General features: G+C 44.5%; 4 protein-coding genes across 7 annotated transcripts; all 4 read right to left on the bottom strand.

Annotated features, from left to right (window-relative positions):
* Positions 1 to 15,564: 15,564 nt before the first annotated feature.
* LOC121785863 (65-kDa microtubule-associated protein 2-like) lies at positions 15,565 to 20,712 on the bottom strand. 4 transcript variants are annotated; one of them, XR_006047054.1, is made up of 7 exons: positions 17,174 to 17,202; positions 17,038 to 17,074; positions 16,550 to 16,616; positions 16,245 to 16,448; positions 16,038 to 16,077; positions 15,828 to 15,954; positions 15,731 to 15,745 (listed from the first exon to the last, which is right to left on the bottom strand). XR_006047054.1 is itself a non-coding variant. In XM_042184331.1 (6 exons), the coding sequence occupies exons 3-5, from the start codon at positions 16,595 to 16,597 to the stop codon at positions 15,859 to 15,861; spliced, it is 471 nt and encodes a 156-aa protein (XP_042040265.1). In that variant the 5' UTR covers positions 16,598 to 16,616; positions 17,038 to 17,074; positions 17,174 to 17,202; the 3' UTR covers positions 15,565 to 15,745; positions 15,828 to 15,858. The 4 variants fall into 4 exon arrangements, 3 of the variants coding, with proteins under 3 accessions (XP_042040265.1, XP_042040266.1, XP_042040267.1); XM_042184331.1 differs by having other exon boundaries at positions 15,565 to 15,745; positions 15,828 to 16,077; XM_042184332.1 differs by having other exon boundaries at positions 15,565 to 15,745; positions 15,828 to 16,077; positions 17,147 to 17,174.
* On the bottom strand, positions 17,236 to 19,022 carry LOC121785869 (protein MOR1-like). The gene is made up of 5 exons (XM_042184339.1): positions 18,867 to 19,022; positions 18,436 to 18,538; positions 17,755 to 17,890; positions 17,370 to 17,457; positions 17,236 to 17,290 (listed from the first exon to the last, which is right to left on the bottom strand). The coding sequence occupies exons 2-5, from the start codon at positions 18,476 to 18,478 to the stop codon at positions 17,243 to 17,245; spliced, it is 315 nt and encodes a 104-aa protein (XP_042040273.1). The 5' UTR covers positions 18,479 to 18,538; positions 18,867 to 19,022; the 3' UTR covers positions 17,236 to 17,242.
* Positions 20,713 to 20,887: 175 nt separating the features above from the next.
* LOC121785870 (protein MOR1-like) lies at positions 20,888 to 23,135 on the bottom strand. Its single transcript, XM_042184341.1, has 6 exons — positions 22,924 to 23,135; positions 22,522 to 22,785; positions 22,091 to 22,193; positions 21,409 to 21,544; positions 21,023 to 21,110; positions 20,888 to 20,942 (listed from the first exon to the last, which is right to left on the bottom strand). Exons 3-6 carry the CDS (start codon positions 22,131 to 22,133, stop codon positions 20,895 to 20,897), a joined length of 315 nt encoding a protein of 104 aa, XP_042040275.1. The 5' UTR covers positions 22,134 to 22,193; positions 22,522 to 22,785; positions 22,924 to 23,135; the 3' UTR covers positions 20,888 to 20,894.
* An 87-nt stretch (positions 23,136 to 23,222) lies between these two features.
* LOC121785865 (65-kDa microtubule-associated protein 2-like) lies at positions 23,223 to 25,288 on the bottom strand. The gene is made up of 8 exons (XM_042184336.1): positions 25,153 to 25,288; positions 24,767 to 24,854; positions 24,568 to 24,685; positions 24,431 to 24,467; positions 23,942 to 24,008; positions 23,638 to 23,841; positions 23,429 to 23,468; positions 23,223 to 23,348 (listed from the first exon to the last, which is right to left on the bottom strand). The coding sequence occupies exons 5-8, from the start codon at positions 23,987 to 23,989 to the stop codon at positions 23,320 to 23,322; spliced, it is 321 nt and encodes a 106-aa protein (XP_042040270.1). The 5' UTR covers positions 23,990 to 24,008; positions 24,431 to 24,467; positions 24,568 to 24,685; positions 24,767 to 24,854; positions 25,153 to 25,288; the 3' UTR covers positions 23,223 to 23,319.
* Between the last annotated feature and the right edge of the window lie 511 nt (positions 25,289 to 25,799).

Below are 25,799 nucleotides of genomic sequence, written 5' to 3'. Positions count from 1 at the left end.
GAAGCCTCCAGATAAAGATGGCTATTGAGTTGGTGAGGCCTGCCTTCCAAACGTCCCCCAAACCTTGGATGATCGGGTTTCGCCCTCGAAGTGTGTCCCATGTCGAAGCCACCGTGAATTCCCCATGTTTAGAGAGGTTCCACCTCAGGATATCCTGTTCATCATGGAGGATCGGTGTATTAATGATGCCATCGATAACATGCTGAGGGAGGCCGGCCTGATTGTGAAGAAGCTGAAGCTTGGGCACATCCCAACCCCCATTAGTAATGAACTCCGAAACCCGGGTGGTTGGTCTTCCCCTATCATCAAGACTAAATTCCCTCAGAGGGCTATTGCCAAGCCAAATGTCATCCCAGAAGTAGATGTCCCCTTGTCCCACTAGCCATCTCATGTGCGGTTGTGCGAGGGGCCATGCTCTTGAGAGCCTTCTCCACGTAGGGCTACTCCTGCTCGGCAGTCTCAAGGTGAGCGGTGTGGAGTTGGTGCAATATTTTGCCATCATGTATCTTGCCCAAAGGGAGTTTTGCTCCCGAAAGCGCCACCAAAGTTTGATATTGAAGGCGCGGAGGACCTCCATAGTTTTCCGGATCCCAAGGCCTCCTTCATCAGTGGGCCGACACATTTGTTCCCAACCAATCCAATGGGTCCGCTTCTTCTCATTCGTAGACCCCCAAAAGAATCGGGCCATTTGTTGATCAAGTTGCTTAAGGGTACCGGCCGTGGGCTCGACGGCTTGGAAGATGTGTAAGGGGATCGCTTCAAGGGTGCTCTTAATCAACGTAAGCCTTCCTCCAAAGGATAGGTGACGGTGTGCCCATCCTGAGATCCTTCTAGCAATCTTTTCTCGTAGAAAGAGGAACATGTCCGTGCGTTTGACACCACGATAGATAGGTACTCCGAGGTAGAGGAAAGGGAAAACCCCTCTAGTGAAGCCCCCTTCCGCCTGGATCGAGTTTGCCCAATGCTCATGGGCCTCGGCAATATAGAAATTACTCTTAGCAAGGCTGACTTGTTGGCCGGAGACTCTTTCATACTTTTCAAGACAAGCTCTTAGCCGGCGCATAGGATTTTCCGCCGCTTGGGTGAAGATGATAATATCGTCCGCATAGGCTAGATGGCTGATCTCCATGCATCTCCGGGAGGCTTTGTACGTCATGTCCTTTTGGCCGAGGATGAGCTTATCTAATGCTCGGGACAGGTATTCCGCAGCGATCACGAACAGAGCGGGGGAGATCGGATCTCCTTGCCGAAAGTCCACGAGTTGATCTAAAGAAGCCCGCGGGTGCCCTGTTAACAAGGACCGAGAACCAGCAATACCCAATACACCTCTCCATAAGTGAAATCCATGAATCCGGGAATCCCATACGGCGTAAAACTTTGAAGAGGAAGGGCCATTGGACCCTATCATAGGCTTTAGCCATGTCAATCTTTACTGCCACATTAGGCGCTGGGGAGCATCTAGCAAGCTCATGGAACATTTCTTGAGCCAGAAGTGCGTTGTCGTTAAGGAGCCGACCTTTGACAAAACCACTTTGGTTTGGGGAGATGACCTGTGGGAGGAAAGGAGAGAGTCGAGAGGTGAGTACCTTGGTAATGATCTTGTTTAAAACATTGCAGAGACTGATGGGTCGGTAGTCGGTCCATGACTCCGGCGATGCCTTCTTTGGGATAAGGACAATGCTTGTGGCCGTGATGCTCCTTGGCAGGAAGGCCCCTCTGAAGAACTGTCTGATTGCTTCCACTACCTCCGGCCCCACAATGGACCAGCAGGCTTGATAGAAGGTGGCCGAGAAGCCATCAGGTCCGGGTGCACTATCTCCGGAAATGCAAAAGGTGGCACTCCTGACCTCGTCCGCACTTGGAGCATCTGCGATGTCAACGAACTGCTCGGCTGAGTGGACCTGCTGAATTAGGTCGAGGTCTGGGTCTTCAAGTGTCGGATTGTTGGGGGCAAGGAGTTGTTGGAAGAACTCCACTGCGGACTTTTTAATCTCGGCTTCCTCGGTGAGCTCCTGCCCATTGACACGAATTGAATGGATGCGGAGACGGACCCTCTTTTGTTTCACCCAGCTTTGATAGAACCGGGTATTTTTGTCTCCCTCGGCAAGCCACCTCAAAGCTGCCTTCTGTCGCCAAAAATCTTCTTCCATTCTCAGCAAAAGGATGTACTCGGCAATGTGTTTGTTGATCGCTGTCCTGTGCTCCGGAGTCGGCCTTGCCTCGAAACTAGTTTGAGCCAGAGCAATTTCTTCCTCCTTTTCCTTTAGATTAGCATGGATGTTCCCAAAGACCTCTTTGTTCCACTCCTTAAGGGCCTTTTTAACTCTGGCCTGCTTGATTTGAATGTTTAGGATTCCACCCGCCCCCGTGGGCTCCTCCCATGCTTTTTGCACTACGGCCATGAATCCTTCATGTCGGATCCACATGTTCTGGAACCTGAATGCCTTGGCTCCAGCGGATGTGTTCATCTTCGTGCACCTGACAAGAATTGGTCCATGGTCCGAGGCAACCCGGGGGAGATTCGTAACCCGAGTAGCCTCGAAGGTCTTAGTCCAATCCTCACTGACAAGCACTCTATCCAACCTTTCAAAGAGGCCATTCTTGGCCCAAGTGAATGCCGCTCCATCGAAACCAGGATCAAGCAGCCTACAGTCTTCCGTTGCCTCCGCAAAATCAACCATCTCGGCTTGCCGGTTAGTATCACTTCCGACTCTGTCTTGGTGTGATAGAATGGTGTTGAAATCGCCACCGATGATCCAAGGTGTTCCCTCGAGAGGCCCGGCAATCTCTCTCATCTTGTCCCATAATTGATGTCGTTCAGCCCTTGTACATTTGGCGTACACGGCTGAAATGGCCACCGGCCTAGCAAGGCGGTGGGACTTGAGGTAACCGTGAAGGATTTGTTCCGAGTCATTCTCAATATCAAAAGTGGACCCCTCTTCCGCGAACATCCAGATCTTCCCGTTCGTGTTCGAACCAATGAAGGCCAGCCCCAAGGCCTTAGAGAATCGGTCCGGGTCCGGGTGTGTGAGCGGTTCCATTATTGCAAGAAATAAAACATTATGACAATCAATAAGTCTTTTTAGAACGTTTTGAGTGGGCGCATTCGCAATCCCCCTCACGTTCCAAAACATGAAATTGTACGACATCATTAACAGGAAGGGTGCGTACCCAAAGAGGCTGAAGGCCCTCCTTGGTAGTCAGTGCGGTGTTGCTCTTTGTTCGGGGCGACCTCCTCGGCATCGTCGGCCGAACTGTTGCCTCCTAACCTCTCGACCCCCATGTGCAACTCCATGGGGTCTTCGTCCGCATCCCCACAATTCTCAACATCAAATTCTCCGTTCGCCATGAGAGAGTAATATCGGTTAGTACTCATGTGGTTCTTTGCCGAGAAGAACCCACGCCCCCTTGTCATGGCATGGCGCGCGCCTCCTCTCGGATTCCCTCGACGAGCTGGTGAGACCGAGCGCCTCGCATTAGGGGAGCCCCACTCCACGTCCATGTTCCCACGTGGTGATGGTGGTTCGGAGGTGGGATGCAATGGGTTCCCCCGGTTCGGTGGGGACTTCCCAACCTCGGTCCCGGCCTTGAGCCCGGCATTTTGAGTTCCGGAGCTCGGTCCGCTCCCCAAAGCAGAGTCCGGCAATCTAGAGTCCGGTCTTGAGCCCGGCATTTTCGAGTTCGGTCCCTCCCAGGAAGTACCACCGATATCCTCCCCATTTGTTTTGTTATTGTTTGGTCGATCACCGGCCTTGCCTTGCTTCTTCCCATAACGTTTCCATTCATTGGAGCTGGGGGCATTCTTCCCCGTATCTTGCTTCCCCTTCTCGGTTTGTCTCTCGGGTTGTGACTGTTTAGGCGGGCCGTTATGGTAGTTTCTCTTTGGCGGCCGTTCCTTCTTGCCCGTCGCATAGCACACCTCACTTGCATGGCCGACGTGTTTACATTCTTGACAATATGATGGTATCTTGTCCCATCGGACCCGCTGCACTGTTTCTCGCCCACCAAGGTCAAGGATTATCTCTTCGGTAGGCGGTTTTGTGATGTCTATCTCGACGCAAATTCGGGCAAATGAAAGCCGAGTCTTGTTTGCCGTGGCTCGATCAATCTGTATTGGAGTGCCGAGAAGCTTGCCGATGGCGAATAAGGCGGATTGGTCGAAAAGATGAATGGGGAGGCCAATTAGGTTGCACCAAATTGCCGCAATGGGGGACTCGCAGTATGCATCAAAGTCCGGGGACCATTTGAAGACCCTCATCGGGTGACGGTCAATGAGCCATACGGGCGTACCCCTTGGGCCTCCAAGGATTCGGGCATAGTCCGCCAAGTCCTCGCATTGAATGAGAATATGTTTAGCATTAATGTACTTCCAACTGAATCCACACCGGAGTTTAATATTATCGAGAGTCTTTTGGATTTGCAGTCCGGTAGGGATAGAGTGAGAGAACTTACCCACAATGGCGTGTCCCATGCTCTCAGCAAGCTTTTGAGTTTCCGCTCCGGAGAAGTAGATGGCCGGGATACCGTCGGACACTGAAGCGAATCCAATGTTCTGAAGCTTATCCGGCTCAAAGGCTTGAGGGCCGTTAGGGTCAGTCGAGCCTTTAAGCATGTCCGCCATCGTTTTCGGCCGGCCGGGGTGGCTTGAGGTGCCATCACCCCCGCCATGTAGCGTGTTACTCGCCGAGCCCGACGGAGTACCCTTAAGCAAGTCCGCCATCGATTTCGGCCACGCCGAGGTCCCCGAGGTAGCTTCTACCCCCCCATGTTGAGTAACTTCATTTGGCCCTTGTGTTGCGGCATTCGCCGAGGGCTTAGGTGTATTTCCTTTTCTCTTCGGGTTGTTGTGTTCGGCTTTTCCATTCTCGGTGTGGATCTTCTCGGCACCATCGTTGTCGTTGTGTACCCTTCTCGGCTTTTCCATTCTCGGCAGTTCGGCTTTTCCTTTCTCGGTGTGGACCTTCTCGGCCTCTTCATTCTCGGTGTGGATCTTCTCGGCATCATCCATTGGCGTGTCGTTGGGTGTTGGTGTTTCTCTTGTCAATACGCCCATCTCGGCACTAGGCGTGGCCTTGTTCGTTGTCTCGATAATAAGCTTTTCTCGGTTGGCGTTAGGGTTCGCCTTAGGTCGCGGCTGGCCGAGCTCCACACAATAATGTTCCGGGCTGGCCTCAAACGTAGCTCGGATCTTGCTAGTTCGTCCTCGTTCGAGAGGGGGGAAGTCCTCAAGAGATGCCCCACTCCCATTCCAAGGTGTGTGTGTGACACTTTGCATGCATCCCGAAGAGTTTTGGGGGAACTCCGGTGGTTTGTGACTGGCCGTCGGTAGGTTTCCGGCACGGAGAGGCTGCGCCGCCGCTGCATCGAGCGTTTCCACCGAGTCCAACGCTGCAAGATGAAGGATCTCATCTAGTTTTGGGTTCCTTGGTGGGGATCCAAACGATGCAACTCGTGCCATGTTAGAGGGGAAAGGGGGGGGGGGCACTTTCAAGGGGGGCTTTTGTACTTGCTATCATTTTAGGCAAGTTTGCTTTTGTACCTGATGGCTTAGGTAGGAAAGGTGGATTAGTGCTTTCAAAGTCAACTTTTGTCCCAGCCTCCAGATTAGGTAGGTTTGCTTTTCCACTTTCCAATGGGGCAAGGACAGCACATGGGGCAGCTTGTGCTTCACGTGACCTAGCAAGTCTTGGCTGGGGATTGTGGAGGGAGGGGACTTCACCGGAAACGGTCATAAGCTCGACGGCGGGAGCAGCAGTTTCCGGCGAGCCGCCTCCTTCCGGCACGGTTCTACCGTTGGGGGCATCGAACTCTTCTTCACATTCATTCCAATGCTCCACTTCCTCTTCCTTCTTATGAGGCAAGTCGGGGTCCTCCAACCTGAAAGAGACCCCCAAGTCGAGGGACGGAGTCGCCGGGAACAGGGATCCTTTGCATTTGGAACTACCGGCCGAATGTCCTTCCTCCTCACCGAAGTCTATCCTCTTCCTTAGTTGCTTGTCCTCGGGCATCGGAGACGGGACAAATCTCTTACGACCATTGCCTTTGGTAGGAGGCGCCGGCGTACTTTTCCGGGCTTTGAGCTTTGCTTTAGCCATTTTTAGTTCCATGGATTTGGTCGGACGTTGAAGGGAAGCGGCCTCACCAGCTCGGAAGACCATCTGCTGATCGGAGAGGACCCGAGCTTCCTCATCCCCGGGAACAATGTCAGGCAAATGATCCGGATTTAGGGCCGGAGTGTCTCTCTTTTCGTCGGGGTCCGGCGGTTGCCCCATTGTTTCGGCCAGCCGGGCGGGCTTCGGCAAGGTATAGCCAAGACGTGGAGTAGAGGTTGACGGGAGCCGCGAGCCAAGTCCGACGTTGAAGTGGCTTTCGTCGGGGATGGGCCGGGGGTGACAGGCGGAGTGGGATTGGGAGGTGGCCGACAGGGTGGTGAGGGTGGAGGGGCGGGTGGCGACGTGAGGGATGGGTGGGTGTTTTCCGGCGATGCAATAGGGAGTTATTTTTGAGAGAAGGGAGAGCGTCTCTCTCTAGAATTTTTTCGGCTTGCCTATCCCTATGGTTATCTCACCGATGGCTCCTACAATGAAGCGAACGGTAGAACAGGGGCTGGAGGGATTATTCGAGACCACTTGGGTAAGATGCTCGTCGCCTTCAGCACACCCCTAGAAGCACACTCGGCGTTAGAGGCGGAGCTGTTGGCCATGCTCCACGGGCTAAATATAGCCAAAGAACTCGCCCTACCAATCTGGATTGAGTCCGATGCAGAGCAAGCAATCAAATTGGTCAATGGGACAGGATGGGGCCCGGCACTCGCCCGGCAAGCGGTGGCGCAACTAACCCTTCATAAACGCCAACTCAAATTCCGAGCCACCTTCATACACAGGGAGGGGAACAAAGCGGCGGATTTCCTTGCGAAAATGGGGCTAGTCCAAGACAGTGGTCTACGAATGTACTACAACTCAGCACCGAGAGAACTGTTGGACTTGGTTAGATTGGACGAGATGGGAGTGTCGCACATCCGATACCTTGACGGGAACGGGCATTAAAGTTGATAATGAGACGATGGGAGACAATAGTGACTAGCTTTTTGGTTAATTGTATTTTGGAAAAGAGTATGATGAGGTCCGAACCTTGTGGGATTGGACCGCATACTACTCTTGATTTGTTACGGCACACCACTTTTGGGTGTGGCCATGCCTTGTAATTACCGCCTTTGGAATGATAGGGATGAGGGACCCACGAACCCTCCACCGTAGAGGTGTTTGATAAAAAAAAAAAAAAAAAAAAAAAAAAAAAAAAAAATTCCTCAAAATGTAGCACAAGTTAGAAGTTTTCATGGTCTTGCTAGTTTTTATAGGAGGTTTGTCAAGGATTTTAGTACAATTGCTGCACCTTTGAATGAAATTGTGAAAAAGGATGTTTGTTTTTATTGGGGAGAAAAACAAGAACATGCTTTTAATCTCCTTAAAGAAAAACTTACAACTGCACCAATTCTTTCTTTGCCTAACTTTGATAACATGTTTGAGCTTGAATGTGATGCATCTGGGGTAGGCATAGGAGCTGTTTTGTTGCAGGATAGGAAGCCAATCGCGTACTTTAGCGAAAAGTTGAAAGGAGCTCAATTGAACTATCCAACGTATGACAAGGAGTTATATGCTTTGGTTAGAGCTTTGGAAACATGGCAGCATTACTTGTGGCCTAGAGAGTTTGTAATTCACACGGATCATGAATCTCTCAAGTACTTGAAAGGTCAAGGTAAGCTTAGCAAGAGACATGTTAAGTGGGTGGAATTCATTGAATCATTTCCCTATGTAATCAAATACAAAAAGGGAAAAGAAAATATTGTGGCTGATGCATTATCTCGGAGGTACATTTTGATCACTACTTTGAGTTCTAAGTTGCTTGGTTTTGAGTTGATTAAGGAAATGTATGATAATGACCCGGACTTTTCTTCTATCTATTTAGCTTGTGAGCATGCTGCATTTGACAAGTTCTATAGGCATGATGGCTATTTGTTTAGAGAAAACAAATTATGCATTCCTAAAGGTTCTATGCGTGAATTGCTTGTGCGTGAAGCTCATGGTGGTGGTTTATGGGGCATTTTGGAGTCCATAAGACAATGAATGTTTGCTTGAACATTTCTTTTGGCCTAAAATGCGTGTGGATGTTGAAAGAATTTGTAAAAGATGCATAACTTGCATGCAAGCCAAGTCTAAATCACACCCACATGGTTTGTACAAACCGTTACCAATTCCTAGTGCACCTTGGGAGGATATTTCAATGGACTTTGTTGTTGGTTTGCCAAGAACAAAAAGAGGTAGAGATTCAGTTTTTGTGGTTGTTGATAGGTTTTCAAAAATGGCACATTTTATTCCATGTCACAAAACTGATGATGCATCTCATATCGCTGATTTGTTCTTTAAAGAAATTGTCCGTTTGCATGGTGTTCCTAGATCAATTGTGAGTGATCGAGGTGCTAAATTTGTGAGTCATTTTTGGCGAGTGTTGTGGAATAAGTTGGGAACTAAACTCTTGTTTTCTACTACTTTGTCTCAATTACTACGAACTTTAGTTAAAAAGAACTTGAAAAGTTGGGAGGAATGCTTACCTTTTGCTGAGTTTGCTATAATCGAAGTGTCCATTCTGCTACTAACTTTTCCCCATTTGAAGTTGTGTATGGTTTCAATCCATTGAGTCCACTAGATTTGATTCCAATACCTATTGAAGATCGTGCAAGTCTTGATGGAAAAGCTAAGGCTGAAATGGTGAAAAGATTGCATGAAAGGGTAAGACTCAACATTGAAAAGAGGACAGAACAATATGCAAAGCAAGCCAACAAGGGTCGGAAACAAGTCATCTTTGAGCCGGGAGATTGGGTTTGGTTGCATATGAGAAAGGAGAGATTTCCTTCGAAAAGAAAGTCCAAGTTGCAGCCAAGAGGAGATGGACCATTCCAAGTGATTGGAAAAGTCAATGATAATGCTTACAAACTTGACTTACATGGTGAGTTTAATGTAGGTGCTACTTTCAATGTTTCTGATTTATCTCCTTATGTTGGTGAATTAGATTCGAGGACGAATCCTCTTGAAGAAGAAGGGAATGATGGAGGTACACCCAAGCTGATCAACAAGGACAAGAAGATGGATCCATTAATCATTCAAAGTGGACCAATTACAAGAGCTAGAGCTAAGAAGATAAAGGAGTCCATGATGCTTTTAGTTGATGAAATAAAAGCCCAATTCCAAGACCATTCAACATTGGGCCAAATGGTGAATATTATTCAAGTTAGTGGGCAGCCCAATGCATGAAGTTTTGAGTCAATATATATCACATTTTGGAGGCCCAAATTGAAGATAAATGATGCATTTTCGTCCAAGTTGGAGCAGCAAAAATGAAGAGTCATTTTTAAGTTACTTTTTTAGTTAAATAAGTGACTTTAGATGTCCTAAAGTCACACCAATAGTTAGGAGTTACTTTTCACTTATTATGAGTCATTCTAAAGGTCTTAAGTTGTACTAATGATATGAGACTTTCAAGAGTCCATTCTAGCCTATAAATAGGCTTGTAAGCATGTCATTTGAGGACATCATTGATCAAATACGAAAATAGAGTTTGTCTTGTGAGTTGAATTCTCTTTGTAGAGTTTTTCACTTGTTTGGAACTTATCAAGATACTTTGAGCAAGTTCTTGTGGCGTTCAACCATACCGAGGTTCTTGGCTGATTACATAGCCAACGGGTCGAGGTTTTCCAAGCTCTGGAAGTGGATCAAACCAGATTATCAATCAAGGAAATCCGCTGCCAATCATTATACGTGGGGTTCTTGGATCAATATATCCAACGGGTCCTTCATCGTATCCCAATCCATATCAGATCCCCAGTTCCTCCTTGCGGATCATGGTCGTCAGGAGACGCGGCGCTGTGAGGGTGGTCATTCGGTGGTATTCATTCTTCTCGGTACCCATTTTGGCAAGGAAATCAGCCACCTTGTTGCCTTCACGATGGACGAAGGTGGCGTGGAAATTGATTTGCCGTTTGAGGACAACCAGCCATGGCACTTCATGTCTAACGTGAGACGGCCCCCAGCTTACGCCGTTTAGAAGATTGAGGGCTTGCTTGGAGTCTACCTCGAGCCATATTGGTTGATTGAGTTCCTTTGCCATGACCAAGCCCAGGTAAAAGTTGATGGTGACTCCCTTCTCTCTAATATTCCACCCTATTGTACCATCTTTGACATCCGCCGCCGCCCACCGCCTCCCCCCACGACCATTCATTGTCTACCAGCCCCGGCCATCACCCCTTTTCTCCGGCGATCACTTTCTCATCCCCCGCCACCCTACCATCCCGCAATCACCACACCTCCCCCCCAAAATCCCCACCACCCTAGACCTCTCTTGCCGGAACCTCTTAACGTAGCGGCTGCCCCGGCTCTACGCGCATCCCGGACATGCTGGAGACCCCACCGTGCACCCCTCCCGGTCTCAAGGGGGCACAACACGAGACGGAGCACCAACAAAGCGTCCGTACAGTTGAAAGCGAGGAGGAGAGGATAATGGTAGACCAACAAATGGTCTTCCGGTCAAGCGATGACAAACAACCGGAGAGGACAACGAAGGCCGAGAAAATTAAGATCGTGAAAGCTCGGATTAGAACCCAGAAAAATACTCCGCCCCCACCTCCAAAACAAAGGCCGGAAGAGGTGTGTTCCCTCCCCGCTTCCGGAGGATAAACAACTCCGCAAAAAGCTCTCTTTTGGTGATGAAGACGGCCCCAACGTCGAACCCCCAAAATGCAAGGTCGCTATCTTCCCGGCAAGCTCGGGTAGCGCCTCTACGGAAGTCCCTCAAGGCCCCAAGGAAGACACCTCGGAAACTCGGATGGAGGAGGACAAGCTTGGAAAGGAAGGTACCGAGGTCGCCGTGCTAAAAGCAGCCTTTTCCGGCGACGTCGCCGGCGTCGAGCCGCCGCTAGAGGGAAAGGACTTGACGCTACATATTTCCCAACCAAAGGATGATGTCACATGCGAGCCACTTGGTGCTTTGGATGGAGAGAAAGGTACATTACCAGAATTGGAAATGGAGACATATCCTCTTTTGGAAAGTAGCTTGGTCAACCCTAGGTGGGGAATCACGTGGGGTTGAGACCGTTGAGTCTCACATGCTGCCGAAAAAGGACATGATCCTACACCTTGCATCCCTAGGTGAAGCGGAGAGACTAGACATGATGGAGGTACAACCCCTTTTGACCGGAGCCCCACCGGACGGAGAAATGATGGACTGGCCATTTCGCCTCACTTGGTCTCGGATCGGCGACATGAATATGCCGAATGCCACACCGCCCCATGTACCATCGCTCGAAGACTTCCCACCCCTTGAGAAGGGGAGGACCCGATGAATCCGAGAGACCTTTGAGACCACCTCAACCGCTAAGACCGGGGGAACAGAGCCAAGCCTTGCTCGGGAAGGAAAGGGTGGAGCCGACAAGGTGGACAACTGGAACTATACGGGAGCCTTGGAGATAAGGTCGCGTCAAAAGGGGGGAGCGGGTTACGTGTCATCCGCCTCGGAGTTGAAGCGAAATATCCCAAACGAAGCCACCGATGGACACAACACCGAGGATGGCGGGGGCATGAACAAGCCACCGAAGCCGTCTTATCACCACGGAGAGATGGAGGGAGGAACGAAGCCAAAGACTCTAGCGGATTTGGTTAGGGGAACACCGAGTGCCGAGGGGCCGCAAGTGTTCATCCCCGAGAATATCCAAAATATCGGATTTGCGTCCCCCTCAAATGGCATTCCCGCGATCTATTTCTCCGGCGCCGAGACCCAAAAATTGGCAACGTCCCTCGGCCATGCCATAGTCGGTAAGTTCTCTCATTCCATCCCGGTCGCATTTCAAATTCAAAAATCTCTTGAGAATATTAAATTTGTCGGGGATTTACTTGGACATACATTAATGCCAAACACATCCTCGTCCAATTTGAGGATATTGCGGACTATGCACGGTTGTTAAGCGGCCCCAAAGGAACACCGGTTTGGTACATTGATCGTCATCTGATGAGAGTGTTCAAATGGTCCCCGGATTTCGACGCGTATTGGTGAATATCCATTGCGGTAATTTGGTGCAACCTAATCGGTCTCCCAATCCATTTATATGACTAGTCGGCCTTGTTTCTCCATCAGAAAGCTCTTAGGCACGCCAATTCAAGTCGACCGAGCCACAACCAATAGGATGCGGCTATCTTTCGCCCGCATTTGCGTCGAAAATTGACATATCAAAGCCTCCACCCGAAGAGATCATCATTGACATTTGTGGCCGGGAATCGGTGCAACAAGTTAGGTGGGACAAAGATACCATTGTATTGTCGGTAGTGCAAACATGTAGGCCACAAAAGTGAAATGTGCTATGCGATGGGAAGGGGAGAAAGGCCACCGAAGAAGAAACTACAACATTGTTGTACACAAACAACCTCACCATGAAAGTCAAGGTAGCAAAGAAAAACCAGAACAACAAAGCAAATGCCAAGCAACAACGAGGGGAAACACCAAGGTAAACACAAGGGGGCCGAAGGGGGCAGCCAAATGTCGGGCCCTCGGCCAAAGCAGCTGAGCCGAGGGAGTGGTCGGGTCCGGACATCATGGGCGAGTTGCATGGGAGCTTCGACGTGGCTCCGGATGCGTGCGATCAGCGGGTGGGCGAGAGCTCCTCTGGTCGAGAAAAGTTTCAATCAAAATATTGGCATGATCACTAAGCCCATCCCCCGTAGGGGTAAATTTCATGGGGCAATGACGGATACCCGATTCTCACGGCGTGGGGCTTTCACTAGTGAGCGGGGTGGTGCATGGGGATCGGTGAGGATACCTTCGGACGGGGGGCCGTTGAATGAGACTTAACCTCGACAAGAGCCGAGGGTCCCAGATCCTTTTTCTAGAGAGAGGACGCTCCCCCTTCTCTCTAGCAATTCCCCCACCTTGATCCTTTTCGCCGTCCACCCACTCACACCCACGACCCGCCGCGACTATCCCTCACGCCGACCACCCACACCTGCACCCACACCCCACCAACCCGCCGAGACCCTTTTCCACGCCGGTCGTGTCACCATCCCTCCTCAACTCCACCGTCTCCCCCACCATTGGTTCGGCGCTGCGGTCACACCCTCGGCTGGCCATGCCGGACCCCCCCACGAACCCAACCCCGGCCCCACCAGACCCCGAGGAGGGCTAGGTCCATCCCGACCAATTTATGATTTTCCACTCATGCGATGACCCAACACCAAAGGTCTCGGCCAAAGATTTGAAAATGCAAAGCAAGAAGAATAGGATGATGGCTAGGAAGAGCACGCCGGGCCACCTCTCACCAAAAGGTCATGGCCGGAAAAGGCTCGTACCTTCTCCACTCCCGGAGACAAACAACTTAGGAAAGAAGCTCGACTTTGGAGAAGAGGAGACCTCCGAGCCCGAGTCATCCGTCCCGAAGCCCCGACCTTGATAGCCTAAATCCAAGGTAAATCTTTTTCCCGGCTTGCTCCATTGATAGCAAGGAAGCACTTGGCCTAGGAGCCCTTCCTAAAGCCCCCACATCCGAGGAGGGGGTCCAAATGGAAGTGGTGGTAGTTCACGGAGATGCACCGGCGGCGGAGGTGGCGCCACCCTTCGACCATGGTACCCGTCATGAGCGAGATGACCGTTGGAGGGGATGATTGTCGGACCCCTAAACGTATCCCAAGAGGATTTGACCGTAGCATGTGTGCCAAAAAGTACATTGGGGAGTGAGATAGTCAACTTGCCCGAATTGGGCATGGGAACAAATCACCTTTCGGAAAGTGCTTTTGCCCCTTACCAAAACCGGAAGTCACATGTGGAGCCATGCTCACCCCTACCAATGCTGCAAATGAATCCAAAAAAGAGTGATATCCTCCAAATCATTCACCTGGCCGCGGCGGAGATGCTTGATGCGGCGGCGGCGCAGCCCCTCCTCGCCGAACCCCCACCGGCCACGGACTACACGGCGAAGGTCGCCCTTCTCCCAGACCGGAGAGACAAAGATATTGAACAATGCACGCCTCTCATTGAGCATGGCCCTTCCCTTGAAGATTTCCCACCTCTCGAAAAGGGAAGGACCCGGAAAATCCGAGCATCATTCGAAGCCGGCTCGGCGTTAGTGAGTACGGGATGGCCGAGGACCAATGCAATCCGCAACACCCCTCGAGACACGTCCGCGCCTTCGGCCTCGGACACGCATGCGATGGACCCGACGCCGACCGAGATGGACATAGAAATGCAGCGGCCTCCTTACGCACCCAGGGTCGAGAGGGACTCGTGTGATGATCCGCGAACCGACCCAAACGGTGTAGCTAAATCAAAAGATAAGCCGACACACAACCTTTTAGGAGGCAATACCGAGCCGGGCGTGGGGAACCCCACCAAGCCAAAATCCATGGCCGACATGGTGCGGGGGCCATCGGCGGTTGAAGGCCCGCAAGTCTTTGTCCCGGAGAACATCCAAAATATCGGCTTTGCTTCCACGGCAAACGGAGTGCCATCCATTTACTTCTCCGGGTCAGAAATCCAAAGGTTGGCCTCGTCCCTCGGCCATGCTATATTGTAGGTAAGTTCTCGCACTCAATCCCGGCTTCCTATCAAATCCAAAAGGCTCTAGACAACATTAAGTTTTTGCCGTGGCTACACTTGGAAATATATAACGCCAAACATATTCTTGTTCAATTTGAGGACTTGACGGACTATGCTCGGCTCCTAAGTGGACCCAAAGGGACACCGGTGTGGTTCATTGATCGGCATCCGATGAGAGTTTTCAAATGGTGTCCGGAATTTGACGCCTATTGTGAATCTCCGATTGCGGCTATATGGTGCAACCTAATTGGACTCCCGATCCACCTATTTGATCAATCGGCCCTCTATGCTATTGGAAACTCCTTGGTAACCCGATCCAAGTAGATAGAGCGACGGCCAACAAATCAAGACTCTCCTTTGCGAGGCTATGCATTGAGATCGACATTACAAAGCCGCCCCCCACCCGACGAGATCATCCTTGAATCCTTGACATTTGTGGGCGTCCTTTGGTGCAGCAAGTAAAGTGGGATAGATCCCGTCCTACTGTGGAGAATGCAAACATGTCGGTCACAAGAGTGAAGTTTGTTACGCTTCCGGGAAGGCGGATCGACCTCCAAAACGAAATTACAACTTAGCAACACCAAAACAACCACAACACGGAGGAATAGGAGCTAAGAAGAACAATACTGATCCGAGGCACACCGATAATAACATGGAATGGAAACAACAAGGGAAACACAAAGGAAAGGAAGGCAACATCCGGATAAACCCGAGAGCCAATATGTACTCGGGGGCGGAGTGGTCGGGGCCGGACTTTTTGGGTGATTTTTTTTTTTTTTTTTTTTTCCTTTTTTTTGTCCTTTATTTTTTTCCCACAGTATAATGTTTCAAAAAACAAAATCGTGATACAAACCTTGCAAATTCAAAAAATGTTGACAGTTGCAACAGCAATTACTTGTCCACTATAATTTACACCAACAATATATATTCTGCATAAAATTAAGAAAAACCTGGATTAAGTTGTGGACTTGTGTTCAAGGAAACCATAGCATACCTTCTTTAATGTTCGACAAAGTTCTGAAAAATCACCAGGAGCAAGGACAGCACAAAGATCGTGAACTGTGCTGATAAGTCAATAACCTTGTGCAGCCTGTCAATTTAAAAAACCAAGAAAGACCTGCCAAGACAGTTCACTGTTTAGACTTTAGAGAGATAGTCCGAAAGCTTTTAACAAACTCAGCATGAAAAAAAGTTGTCACCTTTTCCTTTTGAAGATCTTGAAGCTGGGCATTAAACTCTATCTAATTTTTTCATGGATAGATTGGCCTCATCAACTGTGATATTCGCAACCTGGACACTAGTTCCAGCAATCTCCGCAGATATGTTCTGTATTTGAGATTGAACATCAGAATACTCTTTTATCTTCCCATCCTTTTGTTTCCATAGTTTATCCAGTGCAGGAGCTATACCTTGAAGCTGTTCCTTGTTCGTTCCTGACGTCTTGTCAGGCTGCAACAAAGTACCAAACCAAACATTATAAAATTTACTAATTGAGATACTCTTTAGCAAGAACATTTTACACTTATGCCACTAGCTTGAAATGATTACCGCATTACTATAACATCTAGAGCTTTAAGAAAATGTCATTATCGAACACCATGAGGTCCATCACTTACAATTCCGACATAATTCTTTTCTCCAAAAACTGATAATAGATTGGTGAGTTCAACTCTAGCATCTGCCAGTGTCTGAAGAAGGTGGGCTCTAGATTTCAATGTCAGGTCAACTTTTCTCTTGTACACATCCAAGCACTCCTGATCCAATTGAAGAAGAATTTTGTCCCGCTCTTCGTAATTTTCACAAACTTTATCCCAAATTTGCTGCAGGAAAAAAGATTCATTTTCTGTGACAGAATGCAACAACTCGAGGGAAACTGAAACACTCAGCAAAGATCCCAAATTAGCCTTTAATGAGGAATTACCTGCAGTTGCTGCAGCAAAGATCCGCAAGTGGTTTGCTTCATATCCATTCTACTAGTTCAGAGGAAACTGTAAAAAAAAATGAATCATGAATTCCACATCATACCCCATAGACAGTGCTATCTGGCATGACTTACATCAGCAATAATTTCAGGAGAAGGAGAAGAGCATATGGAATCACGGACAAAAACTCATAAAAGGACTAAGCTCTCCATATAATCAAAGATTTCATACATAACTATATCGAAGGCTACTGAACAGCCTAAAGAAATCATGAACATTTAAGATCATAGAATGTAGTTTCAAAGTTACCCGTTAGGCCCCAAGATACCAATCAATTTCGTCCCATTTGTATGTCAGAAGATAAAAGAAAATGATTATAAATTTCATGATCTCTTCTCTGTTTCAGATTATAGTCAAATCATAGTAGTACTTCGCAATGAGCTCATTCCACAATAATGAGGACAAATTTGCTACGTAGAAAATTTACCTCGTTGTCATAACTCCTCGAGAAGATTGAACCACACCTGAGAGTATAATGACAAAGGTTAAAACATATTCCTATAAAAAAACATCAAATATACCTATAATTCAGTTACCCATTATATAACAAAATCAGAAGCCAACCTGAGTTTGGAAGAGCATAAGGATCCCCGTCGACCCCCAATCATTTCAGATACTTCTTTTGTCTGACATCATCCAGATTTTTCTGGAGACTTTTCCAAAGGTCTCATGCCAACCATCTAAAACATAGATGTCAAAACAGCTAAATTTGGAAATTAAAAATAATGAGACGTAGATGGAAAATCTTGAAATAATTACCTTGGAAATAGCCGCCAAAGCTGAGAAAGCTGCATTCCTCACATCAGGTGTTCCATCATTAAGGGCCTGATAATCCATGCAGATCAATCTAGAGAATACAAAGAGTTGCTGATGACCCATCATAATAAAACGATAAATTACACAATTTGAATGGTAGCTCAACACAAAAGTAGTTCATGCTTTTTGCAACAATGTACATATAGCTAAGCCAAATCTAGAAGTGAGATATAAAGTTATTTACAACGGAGCTACTGAATTCAAACAATATGATTCTGAGATATATTATAGATTCAACAATCAATATCAAGTGCGAACGAAATAATTGGTTAAAAAATCCAAAAATAAATATGCATGGTTGAGAGAACACATTAAGCTACTAACTAACCTCCATGCATATGGGAACATATTCCTCGTGAACCTTAAGTATGGTCGCTCTGTTACTGTTTCAATACAGAATGTAACACAGCTCAACGTCATCGATCTTACAAGACGAACTTTGTTTTTCACTTCCACCTTCATAGCTGCAAGAAAACTAATAATCAGTAAACCTGGAGAAAGAATTCTCTCATTACGAACCATAATAAATACCACGTCTTCTTTCTTTCCTCGAGTAACCATGCATTTAATCTATTGGTTCAAACAATAGGTCAGCCGAATTAGGTGATTTTGTGGTAATTTCAGAACATATTTCCAACTATGTAACTGAAACTACTAGAAAATACATTCATATCTTACGCAACTTATGACCGGTAATTCCAGTGCCCGAGAACACTTCATTTAGATAGCATGTGATCAATAATGCAGCACAAGGAGGCGTGTACATCTTGATGTCAATGATTGAGGCAAATAAATGAAAATTTGTGAATATGCAATTACTTAAAATGTCCAAAATAATAAAAGTCAACCTAGAACACACTGCAAGATAGAAGACAATAAAAAATTAAAAAACGGGAAAGTGCTGGAGAAAAGGCTAGAAAGCAAACAAGATACTACTTCTAAGCACAAGGAAATGATATTATGCAGAGGTTAAACAACAGTTCAGAAATGAAATAAAGGAAAATCATGCCTTCAACAGTGTCATTTACACTCAAGCATCTGGACTTAGGCATTGCCTGAAGAGTATGGGTAAGGGCCTCAGTTGAAGTAGGTTTCTTCTCCTACAATTTCTCCTGCACATCGTCAGCAAAAATCAAGCTCATGTTAAGCAATAATCAAAACTCACAGATGCATTTACAAGTTCAAGAGTGACTGGACTGAGATTATATCTTATTAACTCTAAGGGCTTTTGGATGTCGGCTCTATTCCAATTACCACTAGAAAAGGAAATAATCGCAAAACCTAAATATGTCGCAAAACCTAAATATTACAGTTGTACAATTTACACATCAACGATAATCCCCTGGAATGAAAAAGTCAAATAACTACTCAAAACACATCTACTATTATTTTATGGGGCATTGTAATTTGCAAATTAATATAACACAATACTGGACTAACCAATAGTAGAGGCAATAAGAAGCGACATCTTGCCGAAAAATGGGTTCTCAGATCCATAGCAAAGTTGCCCAATGCTTGAATAGCTTCAACTGCAACAGCAATGTTTTTTTTTCTTCCTTTTTTTCCTTTTCTTTATGAAGGGTTCTCGGATCCCTACCAAGGAGTCCCCTTTTTTTTCCTTTTTTATTTCTTTTTTTTTCCTTTATTTATTTTTTTTTCCTTTTTTTCTTTATTTTCCCACAGTAATAATGTTTACATCGGTGATAACCTGCAAAATTCAAAATGTTGAGCAGGCAACATCAATTACTTGGTCACTATATTTACACCAACAATATATATTCTGCATAAATTAAGAAAAACCTGGATTAAGTTGTGGACTTGTGTTCAAGGAAACCATAGCATACCTTCTTTAATGTTCGACAAAGTTCTGAAAAATCACCAGGAGCAAGGACAGCACAAAGATCGTGAACTGTGCTGATAAGTCAATAACCTTGTGCAGCCTGTCAATTTAAAAAACCAAGAAAGACCTGCCAAGAACAGTTCACTGTTTAGACTTTAGAGAGATAGTCCGAAAGCTTTTAACAAACTCAGCATGAAAAAAAGTTGTCACCTTTTCCTTTTGAAGATCTTGAAGCTGGGCATTAAACTCTATCTAATTTTTTCATGGATAGATTGGCCTCATCAACTATGATATTCGCAACCTGGACACTAGTTCCAGCAATCTCCGCAGATATGTTATGTATTTGAGATTGAACATCAGAATACTCTTTTATCTTCCCATCCTTTTGTTTCCATAGTTTATCCAGTGCAGGAGCTATACCTTGAAGCTGTTCCTTGTTCGTTCCTGACGTCTTGTCAGGCTGCAACAAAGTACCAGAAACCAAACATTATAAAATTTACTAATTGAGATACTCTTTAGCAAGAACAATTTTACACTTATGCCACTAGCTTGAAATGATTACCGCATTACTATAACATCTAGAGCTTTAAGAAAATGTCATTATCGAACACCATGAGGTCCATCACTTACAATTCCGACATAATTCTTTTCTCCAAAAGCTGATAATAGATTGGTGAGTTCAACTCTAGCATCTGCCAGTGTCTGAAGAAGGTGGGCTCTAGATTTCAATGTCAGGTCAACTTTTCTCTTGTACACATCCAAGCACTCCTGATCCAATTGAAGAAGAATTTTGTCCCGCTCTTCCTAATTTTCACAAACTTTATCCAAAATTTGTTGCAGGAAAAAAGATTCATTTCTGTGACAGAATGCAACAACTCGAGGGAAACTGAAACACTCAGCAATGATCCCAAATTAGCCTTTAATGAGGAATTACCTGCAGTTGATGAAGCAAATATCCGCAAGTGGTTTGCTTCATATCCATTCTACTAGTTCAGAGGAAACTGTAAAAAAAGATGAATCATGAATTCCACATCATACCCCATAGACAGTGCTGGCATGACTTACATCAGCAATAATTTCAGGAGAAGGAGAAGAGTGCATATGGAATCACGGACAAAAACTCATAAAAGGACTAAGCTCTCCATATAATCAAAGATTTCATACATAACTATATCGAAGGCTACTGAACAGCCTAAAGAAATCATGAGCATTTAAGATCATAGAATGTAGTTTCAAAGTTACCCGTTAGGCCCCAAGATACCAATCAATTTCGTCCCATTTGTATGTCAGAAGATAAAAGAAAATGATTATAAAATTCATGATTTCTTCTCTGTTTCAGATTATAGTCAAATCATAGTAGTACTTCGCAATGAGCTCATTCCACAATAATGAGGACAAATTAGCTACGTAGAAAATTTACCTCGTAGTCAAAACTGCTCTAGAAGGATTGAACAACACCTGAGAGTATAATGACAAAGGTTAAAACATATTCCTATAAAAAAACATCAAATATACCTATAATTCAGTTACCCATTATATAACAAAATCAGAAGCCAAACCTGAGTTTGGAAGAGCATAAGGATCCCCCGTCGACCCCCAATCATTTCAGATACTTCTTTTGTCTGACATCATCCAGATTTTTCTGGAGACTTTTCCAAAGGTCTCATGCCAACCATCTAAAAACATAGATGTCAAAACAGATAAATTGGAAATTTAAAAATAATGAGACGTAGATGGAAAATCTTGAAATAATTACCTTGGAAATAGCCGCCAAAGCTGAGAAAGCTGCATTCCTCACATCAGGTGTTCCATCATTAAGGGCCTGATAATCCATGCAGATCAATTTAGTGAACACAAAGAGTTGCTGATGACCCATCATAATAAAACGATAAATTACAAAATTTGAATGGTAGCTCAACACAAAAAGTAGTTCATGCTTTTTGCAACAATGTACATATAGCTAAGCCAAATCTATAAGTGAGATATAAAGTTATTTACAACGGAGCTACTGAATTCAAACAATATGATTCTGAGATATATTATAGATTCAACAATCAATATCAAGTGCGAACGAAATAATTGGTTAAAAAATCCAAAAATAAATATGCATGGTTGAGAGAACACATTAAGCTACTAACTAACCTCCATGCATATGGGAACATATTCCTCGTGAACCTTAAGTATGGTCGCTCTGTTACTGTTTCAATACAGAATGTAACACAGCTCAACGTCATCGATCTTACAAGACGAACTTTGTTTTTCACTTCCACCTTCATAGCTGCAAGAAAACTAATAATCAGTAAACCTGGAGAAAGAATTCTCTCATTACGAACCATAATAAATACCACATCTTCTTTCGTTCCTCGAGTAACCATGCATTTAATCTATTGGTTCAAACAATAGGTCAGCCGAATTAGGTGATTTTGTGGTAATTTCAGAACATATTTCCATCTATGTAACTGAAACTACTAGAAAATACATTCATATCTTATGCAACTTATGACAGGTAATTCCAGTGCCCGAGAACACTTCATATAGATAGCATGTGATCAATAATGCAGCACAAGGAGGCGTGTACATCTTGATGTCAATGATTGAGGCAAATAAATGAAAATTTGTGAATATGCAATTACTTAAAATGTCCAAAATAATAAAAGTCAACCTAGAACACACTGCAATGATAGAAGACAATAAATAATTAAAAAACGGGAAAGTGCTGGAGAAAAGGCTAGAAAGCAAACAAGATACGACTTCTAAGCACAAGGAAATGATATTATGCAGAGGTTAAATAACAGTTCAGAAATGAAATAAAGGAAAATCATGCCTTCAACAGTGTCATTTACACTCAAGCATCTGGACTTAGGCATTGCCCGAAGAGTTTGGGTAAGGGCCTCCGTTGAAGTAGGTTTCTTCTCCTACAATTTCTCCTGCACATCGTCAGCAAAAATCAAGCTCATGTTAAGCAATAATCAAAACTCACAGATGCATTTACAAGTTCAAGAGTGACTGGACTGAGATTATATCTTATTAACTCTAAGGGCTTTTGGGTGTCGGCTCTATTCCAATTACCACTAGAAAAGGAAATAATAGCAAAACCTAAATATGTCGCAAAACTTAAATATTACAGTTGTACAATTTACACATCAACGATAATCCCCTGGAATGAAAAAGTCAAATAACTACTCAAAACACATCAACTATTATTTTATGGGGCATTGTAATTTGCAAATTAATATGACACAATACTGGACTAACCAATAGTAGAGGCAATAAGAAGCGACATCTTGCCGAAAAATGGGTTCTCAGATCCATAGCAAAGTTGCCCAATGCTTGAATAGCTTCAACTGCAACAGCAATGTTTTTTTTTTCTTTTTTTTTCCTTGTTTTTATGAAGGGTTCTCGGATCCCTACCAAGGATGCCCTTTTTTTTCCTTTTTTATTTCTTTTTTTTCCTTTTTTTCTTTTTTTTTCCTTTTTTTTTCTTTATTTTCCCACAGTAATGTTTACATCGGTGATAACCTGCAAAATTCAAAAATGTTGTGCAGGCAACATCAATTACTTGGTCACTATATTTACACCAACAATACATATTCTGCATAAAATCAAGAAAAACCTGGATTAAGTTGTGGACTTGTGTTCAAGGAAACCATAGCATACCTTCTTTAATGTTCGACAAAGTTCTGAAAAATCACTAGGAGCAAGGACAACACAAAGATGCTTTTTGAGTGAACACCAGTGGCGTCATTCAGGCTTAGATGCACTTCTGTGACAGTAGTAAAGAAGTCCGTGGCGAGGACAGCACAAAGATCGTGAACTGTGCTGACAAGTCAATAACCTTGTGCAGCCTGTCAATTTAAAAAACCAAGAAAGACCTGCCAAGAACAGTTCACTGTTTAGACTTTAGAGAGATAGTCCGAAAGCTTTTAACAAATTCAGCATGAAAAAAAGTAGTCACCTTTTCCTTTTGAAGATCTTGAAGCTGGGCATTAAACTCTATCTAATTTTTTCATGGATAGATTGGCCTCATCAACTGTGATATTCTCAACCTGGACACTAGCTCCAGCAATCTCCGCAGATATGTTCTGTATTTGAGATTGAACATCATACTCTTTTATCTTCCCATCCTTTTGTTTCCATAGTTTATCCAGTGCAGGAGCTATACCTTGAAGCTGTTCCTTGTTCGTTCCTGACGTCTTGTCAGGCTGCAAAAAAGTACAGAAACCAAACATTATAAAATTTACTAATTGAGATACTCTTTAGCAAGAACAATTTTACACTTATGCTACTAGCTTGAAATGATTACCGCATTACTATAACATCTAAAGCTTTAAGAAAATGTCATTATCGAACACCATGAGGCCCATCACTTACAATTCCGACATAATTCTTTTCTCCAAAAGCTGATAATAGATTGGTGAGTTCAACTCTAGCATCTGCCAGTGTCTGAAGAAGGTGGGCTCTAGATTTCAATGTCAGGTCAACTTTTCTCTTGTACACATCCAAGCACTCCTGATCTAATTGAAGAAGAATTTTGTCCCGCTCTTCGTAATTTTCACAAACTTTATCCCAAATTTGCTGCAGGAAAAAAGATTCATTTCTGTGACAGAATGCAACAACTCGAGGGAAACTGAAACACTCAGCAAAGATCCCAAATTAGCCTTTAATGAGGAATTACCTGCAGTTGCTGCAGCAAAGATCCGCAAGTGGTTTGCTTCATATCCATTCTACTAGTTCAGAGGAAACTGTAAAAAAAGATGAATCATGAATTCCACATCATACCCCATAGACAGTGCTATCTGGCATGACTTACATCAGCAATAATTTCAGGAGAAGGAGAAGAAGCATACGGAATCACGGACAAAAACTCATAAAAGGACTAAGCTCTCCATATAATCAAAGATTTCATACATAACTATATCGTAGGCTACTGAACAGCCTAAAGAAATCATGAACATTTAAGATCATAGAATGTAGTTTCAAAGTTACCCGTTAGGCCCCAAGATACCAATCAATTTCGTCCCATTTGTATGTCAGAAGATAAAAGAAAATGATTATAAATTTCATGATCTCTTCTCTGTTTCAGATTATAGTCAAATCATAGTAGTACTTCGCAATGAGCTCATTCCACAATAATGAGGACAAATTTGCTACGTAGAAAATTTACCTCGTTGTCATAACTCCTCGAGAAGATTGAACCACACCTGAGAGTATAATGACAAAGGTTAAAACATATTCCTATAAAAAAACATCAAATATACCTATAATTCAGTTACCCATTATATAACAAAATCAGAAGCCAACCCTGAGTTTGGAAGAGCATAAGGATCCCCAGTCGACCCCCAATCATTTCAGATACTTCTTTTGTCTGACATCATCCAGATTTTTCTGGAGACTTTTCCAAAGGTCTCATGCCAACCATCTAAAAACATAGATGTCAAAACAGCTAAATTTGGAAATTAAAAAATAATGAGACGTAGATGGAAAATCTTGAAATAATTACCTTGGAAATAGCCGCCAAAGCTGGGAAAGCTGCATTCCTCACATCAGGTGTTCCATCATTAAGGGCCTGATAATCCATGCAGATCAATCTAGAGAATACAAAGAGTTGCTGATGACCCATCATAATAAAACGATAAATTACACAATTTTAATGGTAGCTCAACACAAAAAGTAGTTCATGCTTTTTGCAACAATGTACATATAGCTAAGCCAAATCTAGAAGTGAGATATAAAGTTATTTGCAACGGAGCTACTGAATTCAAACAATATGATTCTGAGATATATTATAGATTCAACAATCAATATCAAGTGCGAACGAAATAATTGGTTAAAAAATCCAAAAATAAATATGCATGGTTGAGAGAACACATTAAGCTACTAACTAACCTCCATGCATATGGGAACATATTCCTCGTGAACCTTAAGTATGGTCGCTCTGTTACTGTTTCAATACAGAATGTAACACAGCTCAACGTCATCGATCTTACAAGACGAACTTTGTTTTTCACTTCCACCTTCATAGCTGCAAGAAAACTAATAATCAGTAAACCTGGAGAAAGAATTCTCTCATTACGAACCATAATAAATACCACGTCTTCTTTCTTTCCTCGAGTAACCATGCATTTAATCTATTGGTTCAAACAATAGGTCAGCCGAATTAGGTGATTTTGTGGTAATTTCAGAACATATTTCCAACTATGTAACTGAAACTACTAGAAATTACATTCATATCTTATGCAACTTATGACCGGTAATTCCAGTGCCCGAGAACACTTCATTTAGATAGCATGTGATCAATAATGCAGCACAAGGAGGCGTGTACATCTTGATGTCAATGATTGAGGCAAATAAATGAAAATTTGTGAATATGCAATTACTTAAAATGTCCAAAATAATAAAAGTCAACCTAGAACACACTGCAATGATAGAAGACAATAAAAAATTAAAAAACGGGAAAGTGCTGGAGAAAAGGCTAGAAAGCAAACAAGATACGACTTCTAAGCACAAGGAAATGATATTATGCTGAGGTTAAA

The sequence above is a fragment of the Salvia splendens genome, chromosome 22 (assembly GCF_004379255.2).
Source record: "Salvia splendens isolate huo1 chromosome 22, SspV2, whole genome shotgun sequence".
NCBI classification, from domain to species: Eukaryota; Viridiplantae; Streptophyta; class Magnoliopsida; order Lamiales; family Lamiaceae; genus Salvia; species Salvia splendens.
The sequence above is the reverse complement of the archived record's forward strand: the minus strand, read 5'-3'. Positions and strand labels throughout refer to the sequence as shown.

Excerpts from the sequence above, each read along its gene's own strand:
- LOC121785863 (XM_042184333.1), bottom strand. The coding sequence starts at position 16,597 with ATGGATATGAAGCAAACCACTTGCGGATCTTTGCTGCAGCAACTGCAG. Across the intron at positions 16,449-16,549 it reads CTTTGCTGCAGCAACTGCAG|CAAATTTGGGATAAAGTTTG; the intron begins GTAATTCCTCAT and ends TTTTTCCTGCAG. Across the intron at positions 16,078-16,244 it reads AAAAGAATTATGTCGGAATT|CCTGACAAGACGTCAGGAAC; the intron begins GTAAGTGATGGA and ends ACTTTGTTGCAG.
- LOC121785869 (XM_042184339.1), bottom strand. The coding sequence starts at position 18,478 with ATGCCTAAGTCCAGATGCTTGAGTGTAAATGACACTGTTGAAG. Across the intron at positions 17,891-18,435 it reads TGTAAATGACACTGTTGAAG|CTATGAAGGTGGAAGTGAAA; the intron begins GCATGATTTTCC and ends GTTTTCTTGCAG. Across the intron at positions 17,458-17,754 it reads ATGTTCCCATATGCATGGAG|ATTGATCTGCATGGATTATC; the intron begins GTTAGTTAGTAG and ends TGTATTCTCTAG.
- LOC121785870 (XM_042184341.1), bottom strand. The coding sequence starts at position 22,133 with ATGCCTAAGTCCAGATGCTTGAGTGTAAATGACACTGTTGAAG. Across the intron at positions 21,545-22,090 it reads TGTAAATGACACTGTTGAAG|CTATGAAGGTGGAAGTGAAA; the intron begins GCATGATTTTCC and ends GTTTTCTTGCAG. Across the intron at positions 20,943-21,022 it reads CTTTGGCGGCTATTTCCAAG|ATGGTTGGCATGAGACCTTT; the intron begins GTAATTATTTCA and ends CTATGTTTTTAG.
- LOC121785865 (XM_042184336.1), bottom strand. The coding sequence starts at position 23,989 with ATGGATATGAAGCAAACCACTTGCGGATCTTTGCTGCAGCAACTGCAG. Across the intron at positions 23,842-23,941 it reads CTTTGCTGCAGCAACTGCAG|CAAATTTGGGATAAAGTTTG; the intron begins GTAATTCCTCAT and ends TTTTTCCTGCAG. Across the intron at positions 23,469-23,637 it reads AAAAGAATTATGTCGGAATT|CCTGACAAGACGTCAGGAAC; the intron begins GTAAGTGATGGG and ends ACTTTTTTGCAG.